This window comes from Culex quinquefasciatus, chromosome 3 (assembly GCF_015732765.1).
Source record: "Culex quinquefasciatus strain JHB chromosome 3, VPISU_Cqui_1.0_pri_paternal, whole genome shotgun sequence".
NCBI classification, from domain to species: Eukaryota; Metazoa; Arthropoda; class Insecta; order Diptera; family Culicidae; genus Culex; species Culex quinquefasciatus.
Window position 1 is genome coordinate 59,113,154 of NC_051863.1, and position 24,358 is coordinate 59,137,511.

Here is a 24,358-nt window from a genome sequence, read left to right on the forward strand (position 1 = left end):
AGTTGTATAAATGTGTTATGCTGCAGAATCGGGACATCCGGAAGAAGTTGCAGTAGCCGCCGGTGGCTATGGCTTAGAGGTTCACTGAAAATTAAAAAAAAAAGCCGATCCAGTGCTTTGGACAGCTTTAGGCTAGGGCCACCGGCATCCGCTGAGGCTCCACTGGCGTGTCCTGGTTCTTAGGCAAGGCATTTTGGTAGAACTGACAGCGACCGGGAATGTCCAAAGTTGCACAGCTGTCGAAGGGAGTGACCATTACCCACAACAACACGGCCATCTTCTTTTGGTATGGCTGCCAACATCCACCCGCAGAAGCTGCCCCCGTCTGCGGCCTCCGATTTATCCCGCGGTAGGTCAATCCACAACAGATTTCGACCGGTCACCCATCTTAAAATTATGAAAATAATTGTCCATCCGCCAGCCGCTGGACTTCGACAATCCAAGGTTTCCTTTTCAGCAAAGAAAAAAAAAATAATACCAGACAGACAACAAAAAAAAGTTTATGCCTAATTAATACCAACACAAAACCTTCGGATTTACAGACATTGACGCTACCTCAAATGTACAATCGATTTATAGAGACGATTGATTTTGGATTGATATGTTCATTGATTCTATAAATAACACATTGTTGGAAACGACCTACTCACGCCCTCATTTTACTCAAATATGAGTAAATTTACTCAGCCCTCACACTCACGGTGAGTAACGAGAGTGTTTGCTGTGAGGAAGCCTACTCGATTTGTGAGTGTGAGTGGTTTTCCGAACTCTGCTTTTGCAAATCAAGTTTTAGTGACAAAAAGTTAAATAAAAAATCACCGAAAATTTTTTTATCGTGTATCATTTTTTTTCATTGTAGTCCGTATCCATACCTACAACTTTGCCCAAGACACCAAATCGATCAAAAAATTCCTTCAAAAGATACAGATTTTTGAATTTTCATGCATCGTTTTTGGATGGACAGCTGCCAAATTTGTATGGAAAATTATATGGACAAACTAATAATGCAAAATGGCTTCTTTGGGCATACCGAAGGCACCAAAAAAGTTTCAGTCGGATTAAAAAATACAAAAATTAAAATTCTAAAAAAAGACCAATTTCGTAGAGTATTGCTGGTGTGATTCTCGTTATATAATTACATGGCCTAATAAATTAATTAGATTAAAATAATTGTCATAGTGTAAAAGTGGTTGATATCTCATTATTATGTTTTTTTTATGATTCCAAAAAATTGGTGCCAAAAAGGTAGGAAAATGTTAATTCCGTTTGTATTTTAGGAAATATTTTTTTCCGGGAAATTCGGGGTACGCTCTACAATCCACTGAACTACACTACAATATCATATTTCTAGTTATGAGTAATGTAATTGAGCTTATATCGGTGAGCCCATACATCCAATTGAAATGCTGTCCAACGCAAACTTATGAGAAATTGGACAAACTTTCCAGTAAAAATATTTACGAGACTGAAAAATCAAGTCTGTCATATAGAAATGGTCAAAAACCACCATAAAAAAATGGCCAAAACTATTGTTTTTTCAACATTTTTATTTTTAAAACTGCTGTGTCTTCACAAGGATGGGGCTTAGGACAATGGTCAATTTGGAGACATTTATGTAAAATTGTCTAGAGAATCGGTAGCCAATATCGGTTTTCAAAATTTTTACGTTTAGACCACTTTGCAAAAAACAGGTTTAGTAAGTGTTTTTTTTTGTATTTTTTTTTTTTTTTTGAGAGACATACCTTCCAGAATTTTTCGTAAGTCATTTTGTAACATCTTAGGCTATTTCTTTAAAAATTTTGAACGAAAAAAAATCGTGACATCACCTTTAAAGGAGAATGGGCAAATTTGTATGGGAGCTGGTCCAAGGATGTACACAAACGGGACAAACTTTATTCGAAAGATCTCGCCGAGACATGAAAAAAAGTCTTCTGGACGAACTCTAAACCCCGGGGTTCAAAAGTTACAAGTTGTTGAAGTTTGAGCATTTTGGGTTAAAAAGTACAAAAAATCGTATTTTTGCTATTTCTAAAATCACACATAAAATCCTTATTTTATTATGGATTTTGATCATCTTGACTGCATTCGACGCGTATCAGCAAAAACTATAACTTCTGATATGTTTTAGCATGATTGAAACATGACTTCTCTTGTCTTTATCCGTATGAACCGTTTGTGCAAGAGGCTTAATATAGAAACAAGTCGAAACTTGAAGATTTTGAAAAACGGATCCTACCCAGACTGCTTCAGTGAGTATGGAAGGCTATAGTGCATTGTTGTAACAACTTATTGAGATGTTTTGGGTCATCCAAAAACTCCTTGGAGTTAAGACCGGTGGGTCTACCGCCGTAACGAGCAAGAGGTCAATAATTTGTTACCACTAATGATAACCGCATAGCTTCAGTGAGTATGGTAGAATACTTTATCAATGTTTTGAAATGTCCAGGGTCATCCTACGACTCCCTTGAGTTTAGATCTGTGGGTCTATTATCGTAACTAGCTAGATGTCTACCGGTATTGCCCACGGATCATACCCGCATAACTTCAGAGTAGGTTAGACTACTTTGTAAATGACTTGGGCTGTCTTAGATCACCTAAGGACTCCCTAGAATTATGATCTGTGGCTGCTAACTCCAGTGAGTCCTGGGATGACCTAAGACATCCCAACACATTAAAAAAGCAGTCTACCATACTGACGAAAGCTATGCGGGTATGATCAGTGGTCAAAACAGGTAGACATCTTGATTGTCACGGTGGTAGACCCACAGATCTTAACTTAGTGAGTCCCAGGATGACACAGGATATTTCAAAACATTTATAAAGTAGTCTATTATACTCACTGAAGCTATGCGGTTATGATCAGTGGTAACAAATTATTGACCTCTTGCTTGTTACGGCGGTAGACCCACCGGTCTTAACTCCAAGGAGTTCTTGGATGACCCAAAACATCTCAATAAGTTGTTACAACAATGCACTATAGCCTTCCATACTCACTGAAGCAGTCTGGGTAGGATCCGTTTTTCAAAATCTTCAAGTTTCGACTTGTTTCTATATTAAGCCTCTTGCACAAACGGTTCAAACGGATAAAGACAAGAGAAGTCATGTTTCAATCATGCTAAAACATATCAGAAGTTATAGTTTTTGCTGATACGCGTCGAATGCAGTCAAGATGATCAAAATCCATAATAAAATAAGGATTTTATGTGTGATTTTAGAAATAGCAAAAATACGATTTTTTGTACTTTTTAACCCAAAATGCTCAAACTTCAACAACTTGTAACTTTTGAACCCCGGGGTTTAGAGAGTTCGTCCAGAAAACTTTTTTTCATGTCTCGGCGAGATCTTTCGAATAAAGTTTGTCCCGTTCGTGTACATTCTTGGACCAGATCTGCCCATTCTCCTTTGACTTTAAAACTTAAAAATCAAAAAAAAATCTCATGGAAGTGGTGTGTATTTTTTTTCGGTGTATTATTTTCAAAAAGCCCGTCCAATTTCCTACAAGTTTTTTTTTTGACCACTTTTACAAAAATATTTAAATGGCATACGCTCTTCTCAAATGTCTTTGTGCAATTGACTCCATACACTCAAGCATGGTTTAAATAAGCCTTGGATTGTTTAAATCTTCTTTTTCATTTTACAACAAAAAAAAACTAATTGAAGGTTGGGCACCCCTGTTCTTCAATCTCCAATGATTATCTTTTGCTCATCCTATTTGCTGCTTTCCGGCGAATTTCCAGACCGAGAGTTAATGTCTCCCCGTCAATATCCTGACATTCAGGGTTGTGGTCATTTCCGTCTAAATGTCAATTTTCATGGTTTTGCAAAGCAAGAACACGAAATATCAGACAAAAACTCAAAACAGGTAAATAGCATGACTATCCGATCCACAGATCTCTTCAACTGTCAACGTAATCACAACGTTGCGAACAAGAGAGAAAATCGCATGAATCAACCGCATAGTTTCCAGTGGAAACAACACACAAAAGAACTGCATGCAGAATGGTCCAAGGTCAGCGCGAGTTGGTAAGTTGCCCTTTTCTGCCAGCCGTAGAGTCAGTTTGAGGCGCTCGTAAGTTGATCCTTCGGAGAGCTAGGCAGTGCAGCAGCCAGCGATTTAATACCACATCACTGAATCACAAGTAGCACCGCGGCAATTGCTGTGCAGATGCAATTGTACATTGTTGATGGGACTAAATACACCAATGGGGGTGCATTCGAAGATGACGTAGTAACTTTAAAAATTTAAACCTCAAAATTAAGTAAAGTCTGATAAATAAATATTCCCATTACGTGATTCCTGGACGTCCCCCTCCCCCCGTTCCTCATAGAAAGTCTTCAAAAGTACGCGAAACTTATTTATAGCCGCGCCACTCTCTTGGCCACGGTTCGTCTCTACAGTAGGTGCAGGAATCTGCACCAAGTCGCGGCGGTTATAGGCAGGAATGTTTTCTGTAGAGCGACTCTATTTTTAGGGATTGCCTCCGAAAGAAAGGCGTGGGCGATGGCACTTTAAAGCCGGTGGTGCATCCGTTGGACGGGTCAGGTCGGCAGAAGCTTGGAACATTTCAACCGACGATGACGCTGATTGGCGAAGCGCGCGTTTTCTGTGTTATTCTTATGACGGGGGCTTCTTACGAGAGATTGAAGGAGTGAGGGTGCTTTAATGATTTATTTGCAACATTCTTAAATGCCAGTGGCAGCAGCGGTTTGAGCTATTGCATCTTGCCGATCCTCCCCATTTCGTCGCTGTCGTGCTTACTTGTCGCACGTGCAATCCTCATTTTTAACATTCGAAAAACACGTGTTTTTCAATAAATTGCAGCCTAAAATGGTGAGATGAGTGCGCTGACCACGGGGACGCGTTGTCTTGTTTTTGCATGCTCATTTTCATTTCTTTTGTGTCGCTGTGATTCGTATGGAGTGAGTGATTGTGGTAATCGAATAATAGGATCATTGGTGCGCTGGAAGTGGGGACGCGAAATCGTGATTATGCAGGTTAATTTTTTTGTGTGCTTTTGTGTCGCTGTTCGTTAGGGGTGAGTGATTGTGGTGATCGAATAATAGCATGACTTACTGAACTATTTGTGTCTTGAGCGTAATTTTCGTTGAGTAATTGGTGTTTTTTGTGATTTTTTTGAGATCTTAATTAATTGTTTTGTGATTTTCAAAGCCCTTCCTATATCATCGTTGATCGGAAGGCACGGCGTCGGGTAAATTGTGTATAATGTTTTGAATAAGGTTTTATTTTTAATGGTGAAAAAGCCATTTCTATATAATGATCGAAAGACGCACTGACATTTTGGATGAAATAATAGTGGAGTGAAATAATTGTGTGTGAGTGAATTTGTGTGTTAACCAAAAAAACCTTCCCATAGCATCGTTGCTCGGAAGGCTCGCCGACAGGTCTGTTATGAAAGTCCTCCCCATAGCATCGTAGCTCGGGACGCATCGAAAAGCCAATACCTTATCCTACTAACCCAAAAAAATAATAATCACGTGATGCTTGAAGGAGATGCTGTGGATTCAACGGTCTCAAGCGGTATCAACAAGTATATAGCGAAAAACTGTGTGCTTGATGAGTCTGCAACTTCAACTATCGGACTAACATTCCTCCCTTTCGTTGAACTGCAGGCTTCTTGGGAGGGCGCCGTTATTGACTAATAAAGTAGGGATCTTCAGAGGTTAAACAGTGAACGGATGGTTGGCTCCCACTGATCATTTTTGATTCATTGTTTAACTTCAGCTGATCTGTCAATAACGGAGTAGCAGCTCATTGGCAGTCAACCAAGCTCATGCTCATGCTCAAATTGCAGCCTAAAATGGTGATTATTTGGAAATGTTGTGTCCAAGGGACTTTTAGGTAAAATTGGACGCCACCAAGGCGTACTTTCGAAAAAAAAACTTTTTTTTAGGCGAAAAAACATGCAAAAAAAGTTTAGTAAGCTATGTCATTTTAAAATTGTAAAAAAATGTGGGACGTGTAATTTTATGGGAAATTTTATGTACTTTTCAAATCTGCAAGAACCCAAAACAGTCATTTTCTGAAAAAAAAAATCAATTTTCAATTTCATAATTTTGGTAACTAAGCAGGATTATTTTTTTACAGTATTTAAATGTTTAACAAAGTGGTAGAGCAGACAATTACAAATTTTTGATGTAATCGGGCGTCAACATTTACATAAAAGCTTATGTGACACCCAATTTCATCCAAAAAATCACAACAAAAATAAAACAGTTCTTTTTCCAAATTTTCAAAAATGGCTTTGTTTTTAGTTTATCGATAATGCTTTTTGTTTTACTTTCAAGCTTCAGGGCTTAACTTCAATTATGCTCCTAGTGTTTTAGTATTTCAGTATTTAAGTGTTTTAGTTTTATATTTTTTTTAAAGTTTTTAGGTTTTTTCGTTTATTTTGTAATATTTTGAAGTATTTTTAGTTTTTTAGGTTTTTCTTTGTTTTTTAGTTGTTTAGATTATGTCAGTTTTTTTTTGTGTTTTGTTACTTTGTTGTTTTTTAGGATTAAGTGTTATATTTTTCTAGCTTTTTTTTTGTTTTATTATTTTTGAAGGAGTTTTATGCTCTAAGTTTTTTTAAGATATCTTAGTTTATTGTTTTTTTTCTTTTTAATTTTGTAGCATTTTAGTTTTTAAGTTTATTTTTTTTTTAATTTTGTATATTTTTGTTTTTCAGGTTTTTTATTATTATTTTTTGGCTTTTTAGTTTTTTGGTTTTATAGCTTTAACCTTTTTAGTTGTTTTTTTAGTTTTTTTGGTTTTTAGTTTTTTAGTATTTTAGTTGTTAGTTTTTTAATTTTTGGTTCTTCGGTTATTTAGTTTTTTTAGTTGTTAAGTTGTTAAGTTTTTAAGTTTTTAGGTTTTTAAGTTTTTAAGTTTTTAAGTTTTTAAGTTTTTAAGTTTTTAAGTTTTTAAGTTTTTAAGTTTTAAGTTTTTAAGTTTCTAAGTTTTTAAGTTTTCAAGTTTTTAAGTTTTTAAGTTTTTAAGTTTTTAAGTTTTTAAGTTTTTAAGTTTTTAAGTTTTTAAGTTTTTAAGTTTTTAAGTTTTAAGTTTTAAGTTTTAAGTTTTTAAGTTTTTAAGTTTTAAGTTTTTAAGTTTTTAAGTTTTTAAGTTTTTAAGTTTTTAAGTTTTTAAGTTTTAAGTTTTTAAGTTTTAAGTTTTAAGTTTTTAAGTTTTTAAGTTTTTAAGTTTTTAAGTTTTTAAGTTTTTAAGTTTTTAAGTTTTTAAGTTTTTAAGTTTTTAAGTTTTTAAGTTTTTAAGTTTTTAAGTTTTTAAGTTTTTAAGTTTTTAAGTTTTTAAGTTTTTAAGTTTTTAAGTTTTAAGTTTTTAAGTTTTTAAGTTTTTAAGTTTTTAAGTTTTTAAGTTTTTAAGTTTTTAAGTTTTTAAGTTTTTAAGTTTTTAAGTTTTTAAGTTTTTAAGTTTTTAAGTTTTTAAGTTTTTAAGTTTTTAAGTTTTTAAGTTTTTAAGTTTTTAAGTTTTTAAGTTTTTAAGTTTTTAAGTTTTTAAGTTTTTAAGTTTTTAAGTTTTTAAGTTTTTAAGTTTTTAAGTTTTTAAGTGAGTTGCGTTGGAGAATTTGAACGGTGTGCGTCGCGGTTATCACGCAGGATTTTCGTTGCCGTTTCCGTCTTTGTTGTCCCACCGATTGTGTGTGTATTTCGATCCGGGCGGTTTCGCGTTTTCGCATTTTATTTGGTTTAATCTTTCCGCAGCCGGCTGTCTAAGATTAAATCATATATGCTAAACTCATCACCAAATAACCGGGAATAGTCTCATCCGCATACTCCGACTGATTGCCTTGAGAATGCATAATACATCACACCATTAAACAAAATTTATTGATTATTGGGTCGCATCATCATCCTCTTTGTTGAATCCTGGCCATTACCCTTACCTACTAACAAAATCCCAAGTAGAAGTAGTTTTCCGGCACACGTGGGGGTGTGGATATCGTATAGAACCCACCCTTTGTAGCAACCTGTGCTAACTAACATTCCCGTCCCAATCCCCCGAGATCTACAAACTGACATGGCGGGCGCCGTTGGTGGCCAACGACTGTTTCCTATTCGCACCGGCTCTTGTTTGGATGATCGTGATGTTTTATCTTTTCAGCGCATTCATGAATGCTGTTGATAAGGGAAACATCATTTGATCGTTGAAGCGTGTGACCGGTTGTGTTGATGGGATATTATGGTCCTGTTCAGCAACGGAGAAGGACAACCATGGGTGGTCTCTCATGCTCATGCTCATGCTTTAAGTTTTTAAGTTTTTAAGTTTTTAAGTTTTTAAGTTTTTAAGTTATTAAGTTTTTAAGTTTTTAAGTTTTTAAGTTTTTAAGTTTTTAAGTTTTTAAGTTTTTAAGTTTTTAAGTTTTTAAGTTCTTAAGTTCTTAAGTTTTTAAGTTTTTAAGTTTTTAAGTTTTTAAGTTTTTAAGTTTTTAAGTTTTTAAGTTTTTAAGTTTTTAAGTTTTTAAGTTTTTAAGTTTTTAAGTTTTTAAGTTTTTAAGTTTTTAAGTTTTTAAGTTTTTTAGTTTTTTTGTGTTTTAGTTTTTGAGTTTTCAAGTTCAGTTTTAAGTTTTTAGTTTTTAAGTTTTTGAGTTTTTTTAGTTTTTTAGTTTTTTAGTTTTTTTGTGTTTTAGTTTTTTAGTTTTTTACTTTTTTTAGTTTTCCAGTTTTTTTAATTTTTTAGATTTTTACTGTTTTATTTTTTAGTTTTTAAGTTTTTTAGTGTTTTAGTTTTTTAGTGTTTAGTTTTTTAGTTTTTTAGTATTTCAGTTTTTTAGTTTTGTAGTGTTTTAGTTTTCTAGTTTTTAAGTTTTTGAGTATTTTTGTGTTTTATTTTTCTAGTTTTTAGTTTTTTACTTTTTTTAGTTTTTAGTTTTCTAGATTTTAAATTTTTGAGATTTTTCACTTTTATTAAATTTTTAGTTATTAAGTGTTAAAGTTTTTTAGTTTTTTAGTTTTTTAGTTTTTTAGTTTTTTAGTGTTTTAGTTTTTAAATATTTCAGTTTTTTAGTTTTGTAGTGTTTCAGCTTTCAATTTTTTTAGTTTTCTAGTTTTTTAATTTCTTAGTTTTTTACTTTTTTAAATTTATAGATTTTTGTTTTCAGTTTTTTTTTGGTTTTTTAGTTTTGTAATTTATTTTTTTCAGTTTTTTGGTCTTTAGTTTTTTAGTTTTAAAGTTTTTTAGTTTTTAAGTTTTTTAGTTTTGATTTTTTTTAGTTTTGAGCTTTTTAGTTTTTTATTATTTTAATTTTTTGGTTTTTTAATTTTTTGATTTTTTAGTTTTTAATTATTTAGTTTTTTAGTTTTTCAGTTTTCTGTTTTTGAGTTTAAAGTTTTTGGTTTAAAATTATAATTACAATTTAAAGTTTTTTAGTTTTGGACTAAACCAGGTGGACAATTTTTTGGAAATCTTACACCCCCTCCCCCCCCCCCTCCTCTCCATCGTTGACAATTTCCATACAAATAAATTCTGTTTTGTATAGAGCGTGGACAATCGTAATTTTGTTTTATTAGTTTTATAGTTTTTTAGTTTGTCAGTTTACCAGTTTTTTAGTTTTTTTTTGTGTTTCAGTTTTTAAAAGTTTTTTTTTAAGTTTTTTTTTTTGTTTTTTGTTCGTTAGTTTAGTTTATAGATTTTAGTTTTTAGCTTTATTTTTTTCTGGGAACAGAATCATTGTTTGGTTTTTCAACTAATTTCAAGTTAAAACATGTTAAATTTCATGAGTGCTTCCTATTGACCAGATCACAAATTTTAGGTTAGGTTTTCGGCTTTTCGGTCTTGGCGGGAAAATTCGAAACAACGCTTATTTTCTCGTATCCAACAGTTCAATCCTCTATGGGGTCTTTTTATACAAACTTGTGCAAAGACTGATATTTATACTCGAGAAATAAGGCTGATTGGACAAAACAATATTAGGCACAACTCTGGTAGATCCGGCTATTTCTACAGTCAGAAAGTAAAAACTTACCGGTGGCGGCGGTCGGTACGGCTGCGATCCGCCCATCTGCGGACTGTACGGCCGGGGCGGCGGTGCCCATCCCTGCTGCTGCTGATGACCCCCGTACGGTCCACCCTGTCCCGGTGGCCCACCCGGCGGTGGCTGCTGTCCGCCAGACTGCCCACCCGGAGGTTGCTGCTGCGGTGGCCCCGCGTTTGGATCGTAGCTGTTGGGATAGCGATGCTGTTGTTGCTGCTGCTGCGGGGGCGGATGGGACTGGAGCAGGGAGTTCAGGGTGGGCGTTTGGCCGGGTGGTGGTTGCTGACCGGGATGTTGTTGCTGCTGCTGTTGCGGTGGCATGTACCGGTTGGGAGGGGGCCGGTTTGGGGGGATCATCGAGCCGGGTTTGCCGCCGGCTCCCATCCGGTAGTGGGCGTACGGGTCGGGCCCGCTTGGGGGCATGTTTGGGTCGTGGTGATAGCGCGGGTACTGCTGGTGCTGCATCGGCGGTTGGCCGTACATCTGGTGCTGGGGATGCTGCGGATGATGCTGCATCGGGTGCTGCTGGTGATGGTGGTGCATGTCCGGAGCACCACCGCCTTCTTTGCTGTTGGCAGCCGGGTCCTGCTGGGTTGGACCGGCATTGCTGGTAGGTGGCATGTGATCGTACGGATGCATTCCGGGCGGTGGCCCTTCCGGATGGGCCGACGGTGGTCCACCGGATGCCGGCGAAGATCCACCGCCGGTGCCATTGCCACCTGCCGCCGCCGGAGATTTCACTCCCTTTTCCCCACCCATTACTGGACCACTTTGAGAATTCTTTCCACCGGGATGAGTATCGGTACCATTTTGCAAATTACTCGTCTTGTTTGTCTGTGGTTGATGGTGTTGCTGATCCGCGCCCAAATGATGATCGCTTGCAATACTCTCTTTCAGCTCAGTCTGTTGCTGTGCCATCTTCATCAACCTCCCCGGCTTAGCTCATCCTGGCGGAATTCGCGCTAAGCGGCTTCCGCACACACAAACGCGTGATCGTTTTAATCAAACTCTTCTAGGTCACACAAAAAACCGCGGGATTTCGCGCTTCTTCCACCGTAATTACACCGTCATCGACACTAAACTTTTCAACGCATCGACGAAATTCGCAATTTTCGTTTCAATCTTGCTTCGTCGTCGTCGTCACGCCGCGCGATGTTTCTTCACCTTAAGCATTACTAATCTTCAATCTCATACGCTCTTCTCTTCGCTTCTTCTTTAGCGCTCTTCCATTCCCGCTTAATCACGCTGATGCTCAAAGCAGCCTCTTTTGAGCCTGATTTCGCCACTTGACGTAAGTGAGAGAGCAATCCCCTCAAGCTTAAGAAGGATATGTGAAAAAAAAAACAAACTTCAAAATAAACCCCCCACACTAACGAGACTGCATTCTCTCGGTGCTCTATTCACGCTCAAAAACACACACAATTCACACACTATTATCTTCCTGCTCGTTCACATTCCTTTTGTTGGCGATTCTTCCTTCTTCTAATCGGACGATGGACACCAACCTTTACAAACGGCGCACATGCACAGCGTTAAACGCCGGGTAAGAGAGAGAGCGCGCGATTTAATCACACATACACACACGTACGCACACGTGCTTTTCTCCACGACGACAGGAATATTTTAAATTCTGGACCTGAAATAAGAGGATGAGAAAGGAAAGGTTGAAAAAACAAGGCAGTGCGCTCCAATTATTATGCAATTTTGATTGCCATTCAGCTCCTTCTTTTTTCCTTGCTTTGCTTTGTACGTTGCTTCTTTCTGATAAAGCGTTTTCATGTCACCGGTTGTTCATCATTTTTGGACGTGGAAGAATGGAGAGCAATTAGGAGATCAAGTGAATTGACTAACAACTTGTTTTAAAAAATATCATCTGCAAGCGAACACCAAAATGATATGTTTTATAATTATTATAGCCAGTTCAAATCGGAGAAAAAAAACTCAACAACGTGGAGTTCTCTGAAAGTTGAAAACGTTGAAAATAATGGATCAAGACAGTGAGAAAAAGGGCAACTCTCCCTCCTTCAGATTTCTCCTGTTTCCTTCGATTTGCTCCTGTTTGCTCCAGCTTTACTGTACGCGATCTGGAGCAACGCAGAAAAACGGGGAGGAGTCAGGCGGAAAGAGAGTTGCTCTCTTGCTCACTGTGTCTCTCTCTTCCTCGAAAATCTTCCCCGATTATCTGCTTTGCTCCAAATCGAGTTCAGTGAAGCTGGAGTAAACAGGAGCAACGCGAAGGAAAAAAGATAAATCTGAAGGAGGGGGAGTTGCTGTCTTGCTCACTGTCTTGAACTGAGCTTAGGTTCTTAGTTTGAAAAGAGATTTTCTAGAATTTTATTCATGTAAATTAAGATAATTTTTAGAAAAAAATAAATTTTTATTCTGTCTGGTCGATTTGAGATATAAGGATAAAAACCCGAAACAAAATTTGTATTGGTCTAAATTGAATAAAAAAAAAAAACAAATAAAAAATACGAAGTTATGATGGGAAATGTGATGTTTAAAATAGTAAAATATATATATAAAACAAAACAATAAAAAATAAAAAAAAGTATCAAACTCACAGCAAAATCAAATTAAAAAATTAAAAACAGAAAAAAATATTCCTGTAATAAAAAAAAAAAGTTTATTCAATTCTCCACTGAATTGCATTCCTTTTATCTCTTATTGTCTTTTGTTGTCTTCTTTCACCGTGCAGTCGCAACAAGTTTTCAAAAATTTCATAATTGCTTAATGATTTGTCATCCGTTCTCTTTTTTCTGTCTGTTCTCAAAACTCAATTTTTCATGCCCCTTCTTTTGCTCTTCTCTGTCATGTCGTTGTTTATGGGGACTTCCCAATCCAACTTCCTCTCTGGAATTGGATCACATCATTAACAAACACACACAAACACACACACACCTACACAAATCGGCCGGCGCATAAGATGATGATAGCTGTTGTTGTTTTTTTGTGGATGATGATTGGAATTGCTTTTCATAAAACCAATATTTATTGAACACCTTAAAAAAGTACAGGAAACGTATGTATTTTTTGTTGGTTTTTTATGTGTTATTTTTTAGTACATGTAAAATAAGCCATTAACACATTTAAATTCAACAATAATTATATAATGTTCCATAAGTTTTTTTATTAGACAGAATGTAAATTTGCATGTAGCAAAATGTAATGTTACATAAAACAACATGCAATTTTACGTTTCATTTCCCGCTGTGCAACTCAGCTGATTTCTCTCGCCAATTAGCACCTAAGTAAACGGAAATCGAAACCATGTTGGGCGGGAAGTTCTTTTTGAGCCTCTCACTCTTTTTTTCAATTTCGTTCAACGGAAACCAAAACATGGTCCCACGGTAATGTTTGATGGTATTATTGTTTTTTCTTCTCTCGCGGCATCGATTTCGCTGACGATGATGTTGGTGACGATGGTGCTTCCGCAGGACGCAACAGTGTTTTATTGACGAGATCTAATTAGTTCAGGATGTAGGCGAGGTGGTTGGTGATTGTCGTTTTGCATATTAATTTGTGGGAGATTAAATCTGTGGGATTTTTTGGCAAATCCCTAATTTGTTCGGAATGATTCCTGACGTAACAGGTAAGGACACAAATGAGCACGAAATCACCTCGTAAATGGAAGGTATAATTTTAACTCTATGATGGGTAGAGAACTTTAACGAATAGATCATCTCTAAACCATCTGTTCCAAACTTATACAAGACTCAAGACCATCGAATCCAAGCCATCACGAAATCCAAAAACCGCAGCGCCATAATAGAGCTCCAAACCTTCCCCAAAAAAGCTCGCAAGCAGATTGCTCATTCCGATAGGGCGCCCGCCCAAAAATAACCCATTACGAATCTTCGGGGGCATACATAAAATTCCTACCAAAAAACAACCTCAACTTCAAAGATATAGAACACCACACTCCAAGTTACGCTGCTCCCCAGTGAACTCGACTCTATTTGGGAGTCATCCCCGCGAAGAGTAACACGCACCAAGTATAACCTCACAGAAGTCGTCCGTTCTTCGAGTCGTCCAAAGTCGTCTTGTAGCGCAAGAGAGAAAAAAAAGCAACGCCACATTTATTATGTGAGCCAAGAAGACAAGAAAATAATATTAATAAATACGAATAAACTCCGTCGAGGACCACGTTGTGAAGGGGGGGTACGACTCCAGCGAATCAACGCGCACACAAAAAGCACTCAGCTCAGCGTTTTCGGCGGGGTTCTTCCTCCTTCTTGGACGAGCGTCTCCTCGTTGACTTTGTTGTTATTCTTGAAGAGTTGTGTTGGAATAGCTCGGATGCGTTAGGGTGGTTCCGATTTTTGTATTTTTTTTGTATTTTTGTATTTTTATATTTTTGTATTTTTGTATTTTTGTATTTTTGTATTTTTGTATTTTTGTATTTTTGTATTTTTGTATTTTTGTATTTTTGTATTTTTGTATTTTTGTATTTTTGTATTTTTGTATTTTTGTATTTTTGTATTTTGTATTTTTGTATTTTTGTATTTTTATTTTTGTATTTTTGTATTTTGTATTTTTGTATTTTTGTATTTTGTATTTATTTTTGTATTTTGTATTTTGTATTTTGTATTTTTGTATTTTTGTATTTTTGTATTTTTGTATTTTTGTATTTTTGTATTTTTGTATTTTTGTATTTTGTATTTTGTATTTTTGTATTTTTGTATTTTTGTATTTTTGTATTTTTGTATTTTGTATTTTTGTATTTTTGTATTTTTGTATTTTTGTATTTTGTATTTTTGTATTTTTGTATTTTTGTATTTTTGTATTTTTGTATTTTGTATTTTTGTATTTTTGTATTTTTGTATTTTGTATTTTGTATTGTATTTTGTATTTTGTATTTTGTATTTTTGTATTTTTGTATTTTTGTATTTTGTATTTTTGTATTTTGTATTTTGTATTTTTGTATTTTTGTATTTTGTATTTTTGTATTTTTGTATTTTGTATTTTGTATTTTTGTATTTTTGTATTTTTGTATTTTTGTATTTTTGTATTTTTGTATTTTTGTATTTTTGTATTTTTGTATTTTTGTATTTTTGTATTTTTGTATTTTTGTATTTTTGTATTTTTGTATTTTTGTATTTTTGTATTTTTGTATTTTTGTATTTTTGTATTTTTGTATTTTTGTATTTTTGTATGCAGCACAACCCTACCGCGTAGGAGATATTGTTTTGCGGACTCAACTTCTCCAGAGTTCCAAGATCTACGTTCATTCCAGAAGCTCTCTGCACGGTCACAGCTAAGCCATTCCGCTGGTTGAATCGCTCCATCACGCGTTCAGTTGGAGCAATCTTTCCCAACTCGACACAACAGTACCGCGTAGTCGACGACGACGACGGCGAGTTCTGCAAGAGACCTGATGACCCCGGCGCGATGGAGTAGGGGATGACGGGTGGCACAAACAACAACCGTCGAGTTAAGCCCCGAGAGTTGATGAGCGAGAAGTGGCCTCTTCTTGGCAATCCTCCCCACGGAAAGTCCGAGCGTCCGAGTCCACAGCCCAAGTCGAAAAACATTCTTGAAAGAAGCTTCTTTCGGTGCTGCCATGTCCGAACGTAACGAACCGGACTCTTCAAGTCCGTCCCCTCTTCATCGTACGAGCCACACCACAAAAGCTTCTGCCCACTGCCCGGTTCCCAGTGGAATTAAGAAACGTTCTCTACGACCAACTCTGCTGCTACCCTACCCCCTTTGCTTGACGACTTGAACTAGAAGGCATGAGAAGGCACAAAAACCTCAACCTCAAACTGCGCGCACCGTAATGCAGAAGAGTAGAGATGTTTTTCTCGCCCCTCTGTGGCGTTCTCCTCCAAGTTCTTGTATAATACGACGACGACGACGACCGAAAGACTCTGTGCTATCTCTCCTTGGTTGCGGTGTAGCGCTCGGGACTCGATGGTTTTGTGCTGCCTGCCTTTTTTTTTGTGTGGACCAGCCAAGCCCAGAGGAAGAAGTGCTCGGTCCGGTGTTCTGTGGAACCGGTCCCGGAGCACCGAGAGCTGCTTTGGTGCTCGAACGAAGTGGTGCGCTCCGGGCACCGGAGAACGGTGTGATGGAACTGGGATGAATTTTGATAAAAGGCATTACTGTGTGTAGTAAGCTAAAAAAAAAAACAATTTAATCCTGCAGCATGAACCCCATACCGTAGCATTCTAGCTCGGATGGCACATCGACAAATATTGAAATGTAATTTATGATCCAATGCTGGGTAATTCTCCGCCAACTCACAGCAGTTGCTCCGACCCCTCTTCGATTTGCCTGAAACTTTGTCCTAAGGGGTAACTTTTGTCCCTGATCACGAATCCGAGATCCGTTTTTTGATATCTCGTGACGGATGGGTGGTACGACCCCTTCCATTTTTGAACATGCGAAAAAAGAGGTGTTTTTCAATAATTTGCAGCCTGACACGGTGATGAGGTGGAAATTTGGTGTCAAAGGAACTTTTATGTAAAATTAGACGCCCGATTTGATGGTGTACTCAGAATTCCGAAAAAACGTATTTTTCGTCGAATAAAACACTAAATAAGTTTTAAAAACTCTCCCATTTCCCGTTACTCGACTGTAAAATTTTTTGAAGGTTTGCTCAGATGCTTTCTATAAATTTGGCCATAGAAGGCGAAGATTACGAGATATTCTGGTGTCTTCGAAAAGTTGCTTGAATTGGCAAGCCCAACAACTTTTTAGCAGACGAAAAAAATCCCAAAAATATTCCTGTAAAGTTAGATTTTCAAAATCACCCTAATCGTGAATCACCCTAATTATCAACCAAACCAAAAGTTGCCCCTTTTTTGGAGTCGTTTCAAATGACAAATAATGTGTGTTTACGTTTTAAGTATCGCTTGATTTTTGTTCTAGTAGTCAAAAAGATCCAAAAATCCTATAAATTTGCTTGTAAGACATTGGAGGTTGAACCAATGTTGAGATACAGCCTCTGAAAGAAAAGCTAACAGGAAAATTTGGGTTTCTCTACATCACCAAAATGAAACGGTAAAGCAGTAAATATGCGTTCGATTTTCAAAGCAAAGTATTGTGAAACATTCCAATCTTCCGAATCAAACTGATTTCAAAAAAAAGCAAATCAACTTTAACATTTGGAAAGACAAAAAAAAATATTTTCAACCATATGAGCAGCATAATAAATATGCAAAATCTGTAACTACTGAAAGGATTTTCTGATCGGTTTGGTGTCTTCGGCAAAGTTGTATGTTTTGATGAAGACTATTCCGAAAAAAAATGTACACGGAAAGGATGCCGATTTTTTAATAACAGTTTAAAATAAATCAATGGCCAAGGTTCTCATGTTTGATTTTTTTTAAAATGTTTTAGGAGACAAAAACCGAAATTTTTGAGCAATGAAAAGAAATGGACAAAAAATTTGCAATCCATTGAAATTTTTTTTAGACATTTGAAAAAAAATCTGATCGCTTCAAAAAAATATTTTCAAAACTTTGGAATAAACTCTACCATTTTAAAAGTAATATTCAATAAAATATTTAAAATAATAATCTTGATTAAAAAAATTTTTAAAAAAAATTAAAAACAGTTTTTTATGAGCTTTTATTTAATTTTAATTTTTGTACTTTTTAATCCGGCTAAAACTTTTTTGGTGTCTTCGGTATGCCCAAAGAGGCCATTTTGCAACATTAATTAGTTCATATAATTTTTCTTACAAATTTGGCAGCTTTCCATACAAAATTGATATATAAAAATTCAAAAATCTGTTTCTATTGAAGGAATTTTTTAATCGATTTGGTGTCTTCGACAAAGTTGTAGGTACGAATAAGGACTTTCACACTTTAAAAAAATGATACACGGCCAAAAACAATTTGGTGATTTTTAATATAACTTTTTGTCACTAAAACTTGATTCGTAAAAAAAACACTTTTTTGCCATGTTTTATGCTGACTTTTCAGAAATTTACTGGTTGTGCAAAACATCATTGACCGAGTTATGAGTTTTTTTATTAACACTGTTTTTTTTAAATAAAAATATTGGTCGCAAAATTTTTTCAGCCTAAATTATCGAAGTAAAATTAAATTTGCACTTACACATTTTTGATAAAGTGCACCGTTTTCAAGTTAAAGCCATTTTTAGGTAACTTTTTTGTAATTGGTCGCACTTTTCATTTTTTAAACTTAGTGCACATGTTTGCCCACTTTTGAAAAAAAAAAAACAATTTTTTGAATAGCTGAGAAAATTTTCTATACTCTGCTTTTTTTTACTTTGTTGATGCGCCCCTTAGTTGCTCAGATACATATTGCCATGCAAAGGTTTAAAAACAGGAAAATTGATGTATTCTAAGTCTCACCAGAACAAACCAACATTTTTTTAACGTTGATATCTCTCAGCAACTAATAGTCCGATAAACAATGTTAAAATATGAAATTTTCCGATCTTTTCGTAAATAATTTAATTTTTAAATCAAAACAAACATTTAAAAAGGGCGTAATATTGAATGTTTGGCCCTTTTGAAATGTTAGTCTTGATTTGAAAAAAGTCGATCGGAAAATTTCACAAACATTAGGCCGATGCAGATATTAAAAAAAGTTTTTGTCCCTCGGCCCTGGCCGTGGTCCAGGGGGGGGGGGGCAAAAAAATAAAAAAATATAAAAATTTAAATAACAAGCCATAGTCTTCACATTTCAATGAAAAAAGTGGTTTTAAAATGCATTTACACTAGTTCAATTGTTTTGCAATCATTAGTTTTCAAAAAATCTAAGATCTGACAAAAACAGAAATTGTATCGAAAAAAAAGATTTTGCATCGAAAATTTTCAAAAAATCTTAAGATTTTTTAATAAACCCAAACATGCTAAAAATGATTTTAAACGCAAAAGAATGTATTTTAATTTGATTTCAGCTGGTTGCACTTGGATTTTTCATTGAAATTTTGAAGTTTATTGTAAAAATATTTTTTTTGCTCCCTGATTTTTCGGGCCAATTTTGAAGGGGGGGATGACAAAAACTTTAAAAAAAATTTGTACCAGCCTTAGAAGACATTAGAAAATGATGCAATTTCTCCAAAAAAAAAACCACCTTCATCCACACCGCTTCGGTGCGCTCTGGTGTCCCTGGTCGGGACTCCCAAGAAAAGCCAGTGGTGTGCACCAGCACTTCTCGAGCAGTCCCGTGCTCCGGGACCGGTAGAAGCCCAACATCGTCGACTGTGCTCAACTCTACGATGTTCACATGGCAGCAGCAGCACAGAATACGGAAAACCCCAAAGAAGAATGAATGGGAAAACGAAAAGAGAATATAAATTGAAATGCTAAACTCAATCCACTGCTCTCGCTGGTGCTGGTGCTAGTTCAGGTCGGTTTGGCCGAACCTCCTCCGCCGACCTTCTCCTTGTTGGGTCTGCTCTCGAGGAAGAAGTTTCGAGTCAACCTTTGCGCAGAAATTTGCTGGAGCAAAGGGTGGGGAGAGTGGAGGGTGACCAATCTCTCGACTCGACCTGCACATGCATGGCGCAGAGGAAAAGTTGGCAGATAAAGCGACCAGCAGTTCGGGAAGGGGGGGGGGGCGCCCTCTGTGCACATTTTGCGGTTTCTCGTAATAGGAACTCGTCGAAATCGCCGTCGAATCCAACCGGTTGGTGTGTTGTAAAGAAATGGATTTATGAGTGTCGAGCATCGCGCGGCTTGGAAGTTCTCCATCATCTTCGCTGGCAGCGGCGACGACCAAAACGTCAGAAAGTTGGCGAGGGGGACGGGGGGGACTGGGGGGGGGTTCTCTTATCTCCGGCTGAATTAATGCCGCTACACGGAAAACCCCTTTGGGACTGAGGATCCAGTTGTATTGTTTACGATTCTCTTCAATTTCGCGCGCCAATTTTTGGGACCGGCACGGCGTGACGATATCAAGTTTGGCATCGGTTGGAGTTGAATCGTTGGTGGCAAAATCTTAACAGTTTAGAGGCGATCTACAATAGCGAACATAACTTCTACAAGTTGTCTTTTGCGCTCCTCTTACAAGTCGATTCATTGCAGGCACCGAATTCTAGTGTCGAACCGTCAGTCACGCGAATTTGGGTGAAAAAGCAATAAAATTTAATAGTTCAAGTTTGAGTTTGTTAGTTTGTTAGAGTTAGTTTGAGTTCAATTGTCCTTCAGTTGGGAGAAAGAAAAAAGGGAAACGTCGGGCCAATCTGCTAAAAAAGTCAAAAGGAAGAGAATTGATTAATTATTGTTAGGTAGAAGAAACATACTTTTTGAGGACAAAATTTTTACGGAAAACCCATGTTTTAGATTTTCTCTTTTTACATTTTATGTTATTTTTAGTTTTTATAAAACCTCAGGGAAAAATACCCATTTTAATCATTCTTAGCTGTTCAACCAATTCTCATCACTTTTGCCGTTTTCCGCTATTAAATCAACATTTTCAGATGTATCAATAATGGAGAGTTGTTTGCTCACTTTTATTTGAGCTATTTATTACTTTGGAACAGTCCAAAACACATTATGAAAGCTGTAATTCATGATCAACGTGCTGGAAGGCCGATAATAGAAATAGGCTTAAAAAAGTTCGTCTAGCGTGACGACCCCCAGGTCTATTTTTACTCCAAGGAACCTTCCACTCCAGAGTGCGAACTGAACGACCTTTGGATTGCGAGTCCAACCACCGCCAGTGATTCCAGCGGAGCAGGCTTGGTTTGGTGTGTTGTTTGTACTCATAGCGTGGAGACGACTCCTACACTTGGAATGACTTAACGGCCTAACAACATCCAAGGCCGGGACCGACGTTTTACTTCCCCATCCGATGGAAGGTTGCAGCAGATGGGAATCGAACCCATGATCTTCCGCTTAATAAGCGGACAGCTTAACCATTCGGCCAAGCCTGCTGCTTAAAATCATAAATGCTACATTTTTCACTGAATCGTACTTCAGTCTTTTAAAGATAAACTTGTTTTATCATTTAACTTAGAACAAAGAAGATTGAATAAAAGCACATCAACTAAAATTACATTACGCGAGAATAGTAAGAGGACACTTCAGAAAAAAATACTTTGCAAAAAATAAAAATAAAAATTTTAAAATAGGCAGGCTCAAATTTGATTTGTTCGCTTCGCTAGGAGACGGTAATTTTGCAGAATTACAGACTGGATATCGCCATGTTAAGTGATGAAAGGTGATGATAAGAAGACAGGTACAATATTTATTTGTCGAACCCAGTTTTTTTTTAAATTTCAAGCTTATTTTTCAAAAAAATTAAGCAAACTGTACCACAAAATGCTATAGACATTATTACAGTTATGCTACGAAAATGTGCAACATATCAATGAAAATTGTTCTACATAGAAAAAAGTGTGAATTTAATCGACAAGGATAATATGAATCACATGTAAACTCGGTTGATGTAAAATAAGATTCAATGTTATCGTCTGAATCACACGTAAAATCATGTTTTTACGTATGATTCATTGCAAATTTACATCGTATTACATTTAAATTTAAATGATTAATGACGTGCAAAAGTGTTACATCATTAATGATCATTCAGAATTATTTTTTCTGAATAAGTCTGTGTCCGATCTGTGGTCCCCAAATTAGCAAAAAAAAAGTTCAAAATAGCCCTATTTATAATTTAAAAAACACAAAAGCAAACATTGTACATCGATTTGTATGTACACTATAATCGAATGTTGAAATAATAGTAATTAAATTTTCAGCAATAATAATTTGCCCCTCGATTTTTCAGGCGTTTTTGAGCGGGTAGGCGGGAAGACAACAACTTTGAATTTGAAATGATCTTTACATTGTGTTAAGAAAAATGTTTTGAAGAGTGTTATTGATTTAAAAGAAAAAAATATCTATAAATGACAAAAAAAAGGTCAATGCTCAAATTTTCGTCACAACTTAGAAATTTTGGAAATTAATTATGCAAAACAACTGGACAGGTGGGTAATTCTCTACCAACTCACACGAAATCGGGAAAAGTTGCCCCGACCCCTCTTCGATTTGCGTGAAACTTTGTCCTAAGGGATAACTTTTGTCCCTGATCACGAATCCGAGGTCCGTTTTTTGATATCTCGTGACGGAGGGGCGGTAAGACCCCTTCCATTTTTGAACATGCGAAAAAAGAGGTGTTTTTCAATAATTTGCAGCCTGAAACGGTGATGAGATAGAAATTTGTCAAAGGGACTTTTATGTAAAATTAGACGCCCAATTTGATGGCGTACTCAGAATTCCGAAAAAACGTATTTTTCATCGAAAAAAACACTAAAAAAGTTTTAAAAATTCACCCATTTTCCGTTACTCGACTGTAACAAATTTTGGAACATGTCATTTTATGGGAAATTTAATGTACTTTTCGAATCTACATTGACCCGGGAGGGTCATTTTTTCATTTAGAACAAAAATTTTCATTTTAAAATTTCGTGTTTTTTCTAACTTTGCAGAGTTAGAAAAGCGTGGACAATCGCCATACCCCCCCCCCTCCCCCCCCTAAAATGTCCACGTGGTTTATGGATGGTCCCTTTTGCGTTTCTCTTTGTTTCGTCGTCCGTGTCTGTCGCGGGTGACCATGAACGGCCATGATCGATGACGACCAACTTTTTCATAACTTTTTTTCGTAAAATCGCGATAACTCGTGATGTTTATGAGCAAACCCCTTATGTCTATATATCAAAATTTTTGTAATTGTCTGCTCTACAACTTTGTAGAATATTATTACACTCTAAAAAATAATCCTGCAAAGTAAGAAAAAACACGAAATTTAAAAATGAAAAATTTTGTTCTAAATGAAAAAATGACCCTTCCGGGTCAATGTAGATTCGAAAAGTACATTAAATTTCCCATAAAATGACGTGTTCCAAAATTTTTTACAGTCGAGTAACGGAAAATGGGAGAATTTTTAAAACTTTTTTAGTGTTTTTTTTTTCGATGAAAAATACGTTTTTTCGGAATTCTGAGTAAGCCATCAAATCGGGCGTCTAATTTTACATAAAAGTGCCCTTGACAACAAATTTCTATCTCATCGCCGTTTTAGGCAAATTATTGAAAAACACCTCTTTTTTCGCATGTTCAAAAATGGAAGGGGTCGTACCGCCCCTCCGTCACGAGATATCAAAAAACGGACCTCGGATTCGTGATCAGGGACAAAAGTTACCCCTTAAAACAAAGTTTCACGCAAATCGAAGAGGGGTCGGGGCAACTGCTGTGTGAGTTGACGGAGAATTACCCAGGTGTATAATACATTTTAAAACACTTTTTTCATTCAAATGTAGACATCGTGAGTGCGGTGCTTGTGGGGACGTGCAGTCCTGTTTTTTCGTGTTATTTTCCGTCTCTTTTGTGTCGATGTTCGAGTGCATGGGGTGATTGGCCATCATAATTAAACAATGGCATCAGTAGTGCGGTGCTTGTGGGACGCGCAGTACTGTTTTTTCGTGTTATTTTCCGTCTCTTTTGTGTCGCTGTTCGAGTGCAGAGTGCATAATTGGCAAAGGGAGCGCGTGGTCGTAAAAAATATGCGGAGTGAAAAGTGATTTCTTTTGTGATTTTCAAAGCCCTTCCTATATCATCGTTGATCGGAAGGCACGGCGTCGGGTGGATTGTGTTTAAATTTTTCGAATAAGGTTTAATTTTTTTTGCGGTGAAAAAGCCAATTCTATATAATGAACGAAAGACGCACTGACAATTTGGATCGTTGAGTTAATAGTGGAGCAAAATAACTGTGTGTGAGTGATTTTGTGTGTTAACCAGAAAGACCTTCCCATAGCATCGTTGCTCGGAAGGCTCGCCGACGGGTCTGTTATGAAAGTCCTCCCCATAGCGTCGTAGCTCGGGAGGCATCGAAAAGCCAATACCTTATCCCACTAACCCAAAAAAAAAAATTAATCACGTGATTCTTGAAGGAGATGCTGTGGATTCAACGGTCTCAAGCGGTATCAACAAGTATATAGCGAAAAACTATGTGCTTGATGAGTCTGCAACTTCAACTATCGGACTAACATTCCTCCCTTTCGTTGAACTGCAGGCTTCTTGGGAGGGCGCCGGTATTGACTAATAAAGTCGGGGTCTTCAGGGGTTAAACAGTGAACGGATGGTTGGCTCCCACTGATCATTTTTGATTCATTGTTTAACTTCAGCTGATCTGTCAATAACGGAGTAGCAGCTCATTGGCAGTCAACCATGCTCATGCTGCTCATGCTCATGCTCAAATGTAGACATCGTGACCTGTAATTTCAGCTTTTTTACTTTTTAATTTTTTTTGCTATTGTTAATTTTAAATGAATTTCTGATAAATGCATTTAACATCAATACAGCTGATTTGCAATCATTAATTTTGAAAAAAATCGAAAAAATTACATAAATTCGAAAAAAAATAATAAAAAGCCGAGCTTGCCTA

General features: G+C 36.4%; 1 protein-coding gene and 1 non-coding gene across 2 annotated transcripts in view; both read right to left on the bottom strand.

Annotated features, from left to right (window-relative positions):
- The window catches only part of LOC6042957 (trithorax group protein osa), a 292,090-nt gene that overhangs the window by 245,566 nt on the left and 22,166 nt on the right, over positions 1–24,358 (bottom strand). The window contains 1 exon segment of the mRNA XM_038259938.1: positions 9,984–11,628. Within this exon segment, the coding sequence (XP_038115866.1) occupies positions 9,984–10,916 (933 nt within the window). The 5' untranslated portion in view covers positions 10,917–11,628.
- Trnan-auu lies at positions 20,777–20,852 on the bottom strand. Its single transcript has one exon. It is a non-coding gene; the product is annotated as a tRNA-Asn (tRNA).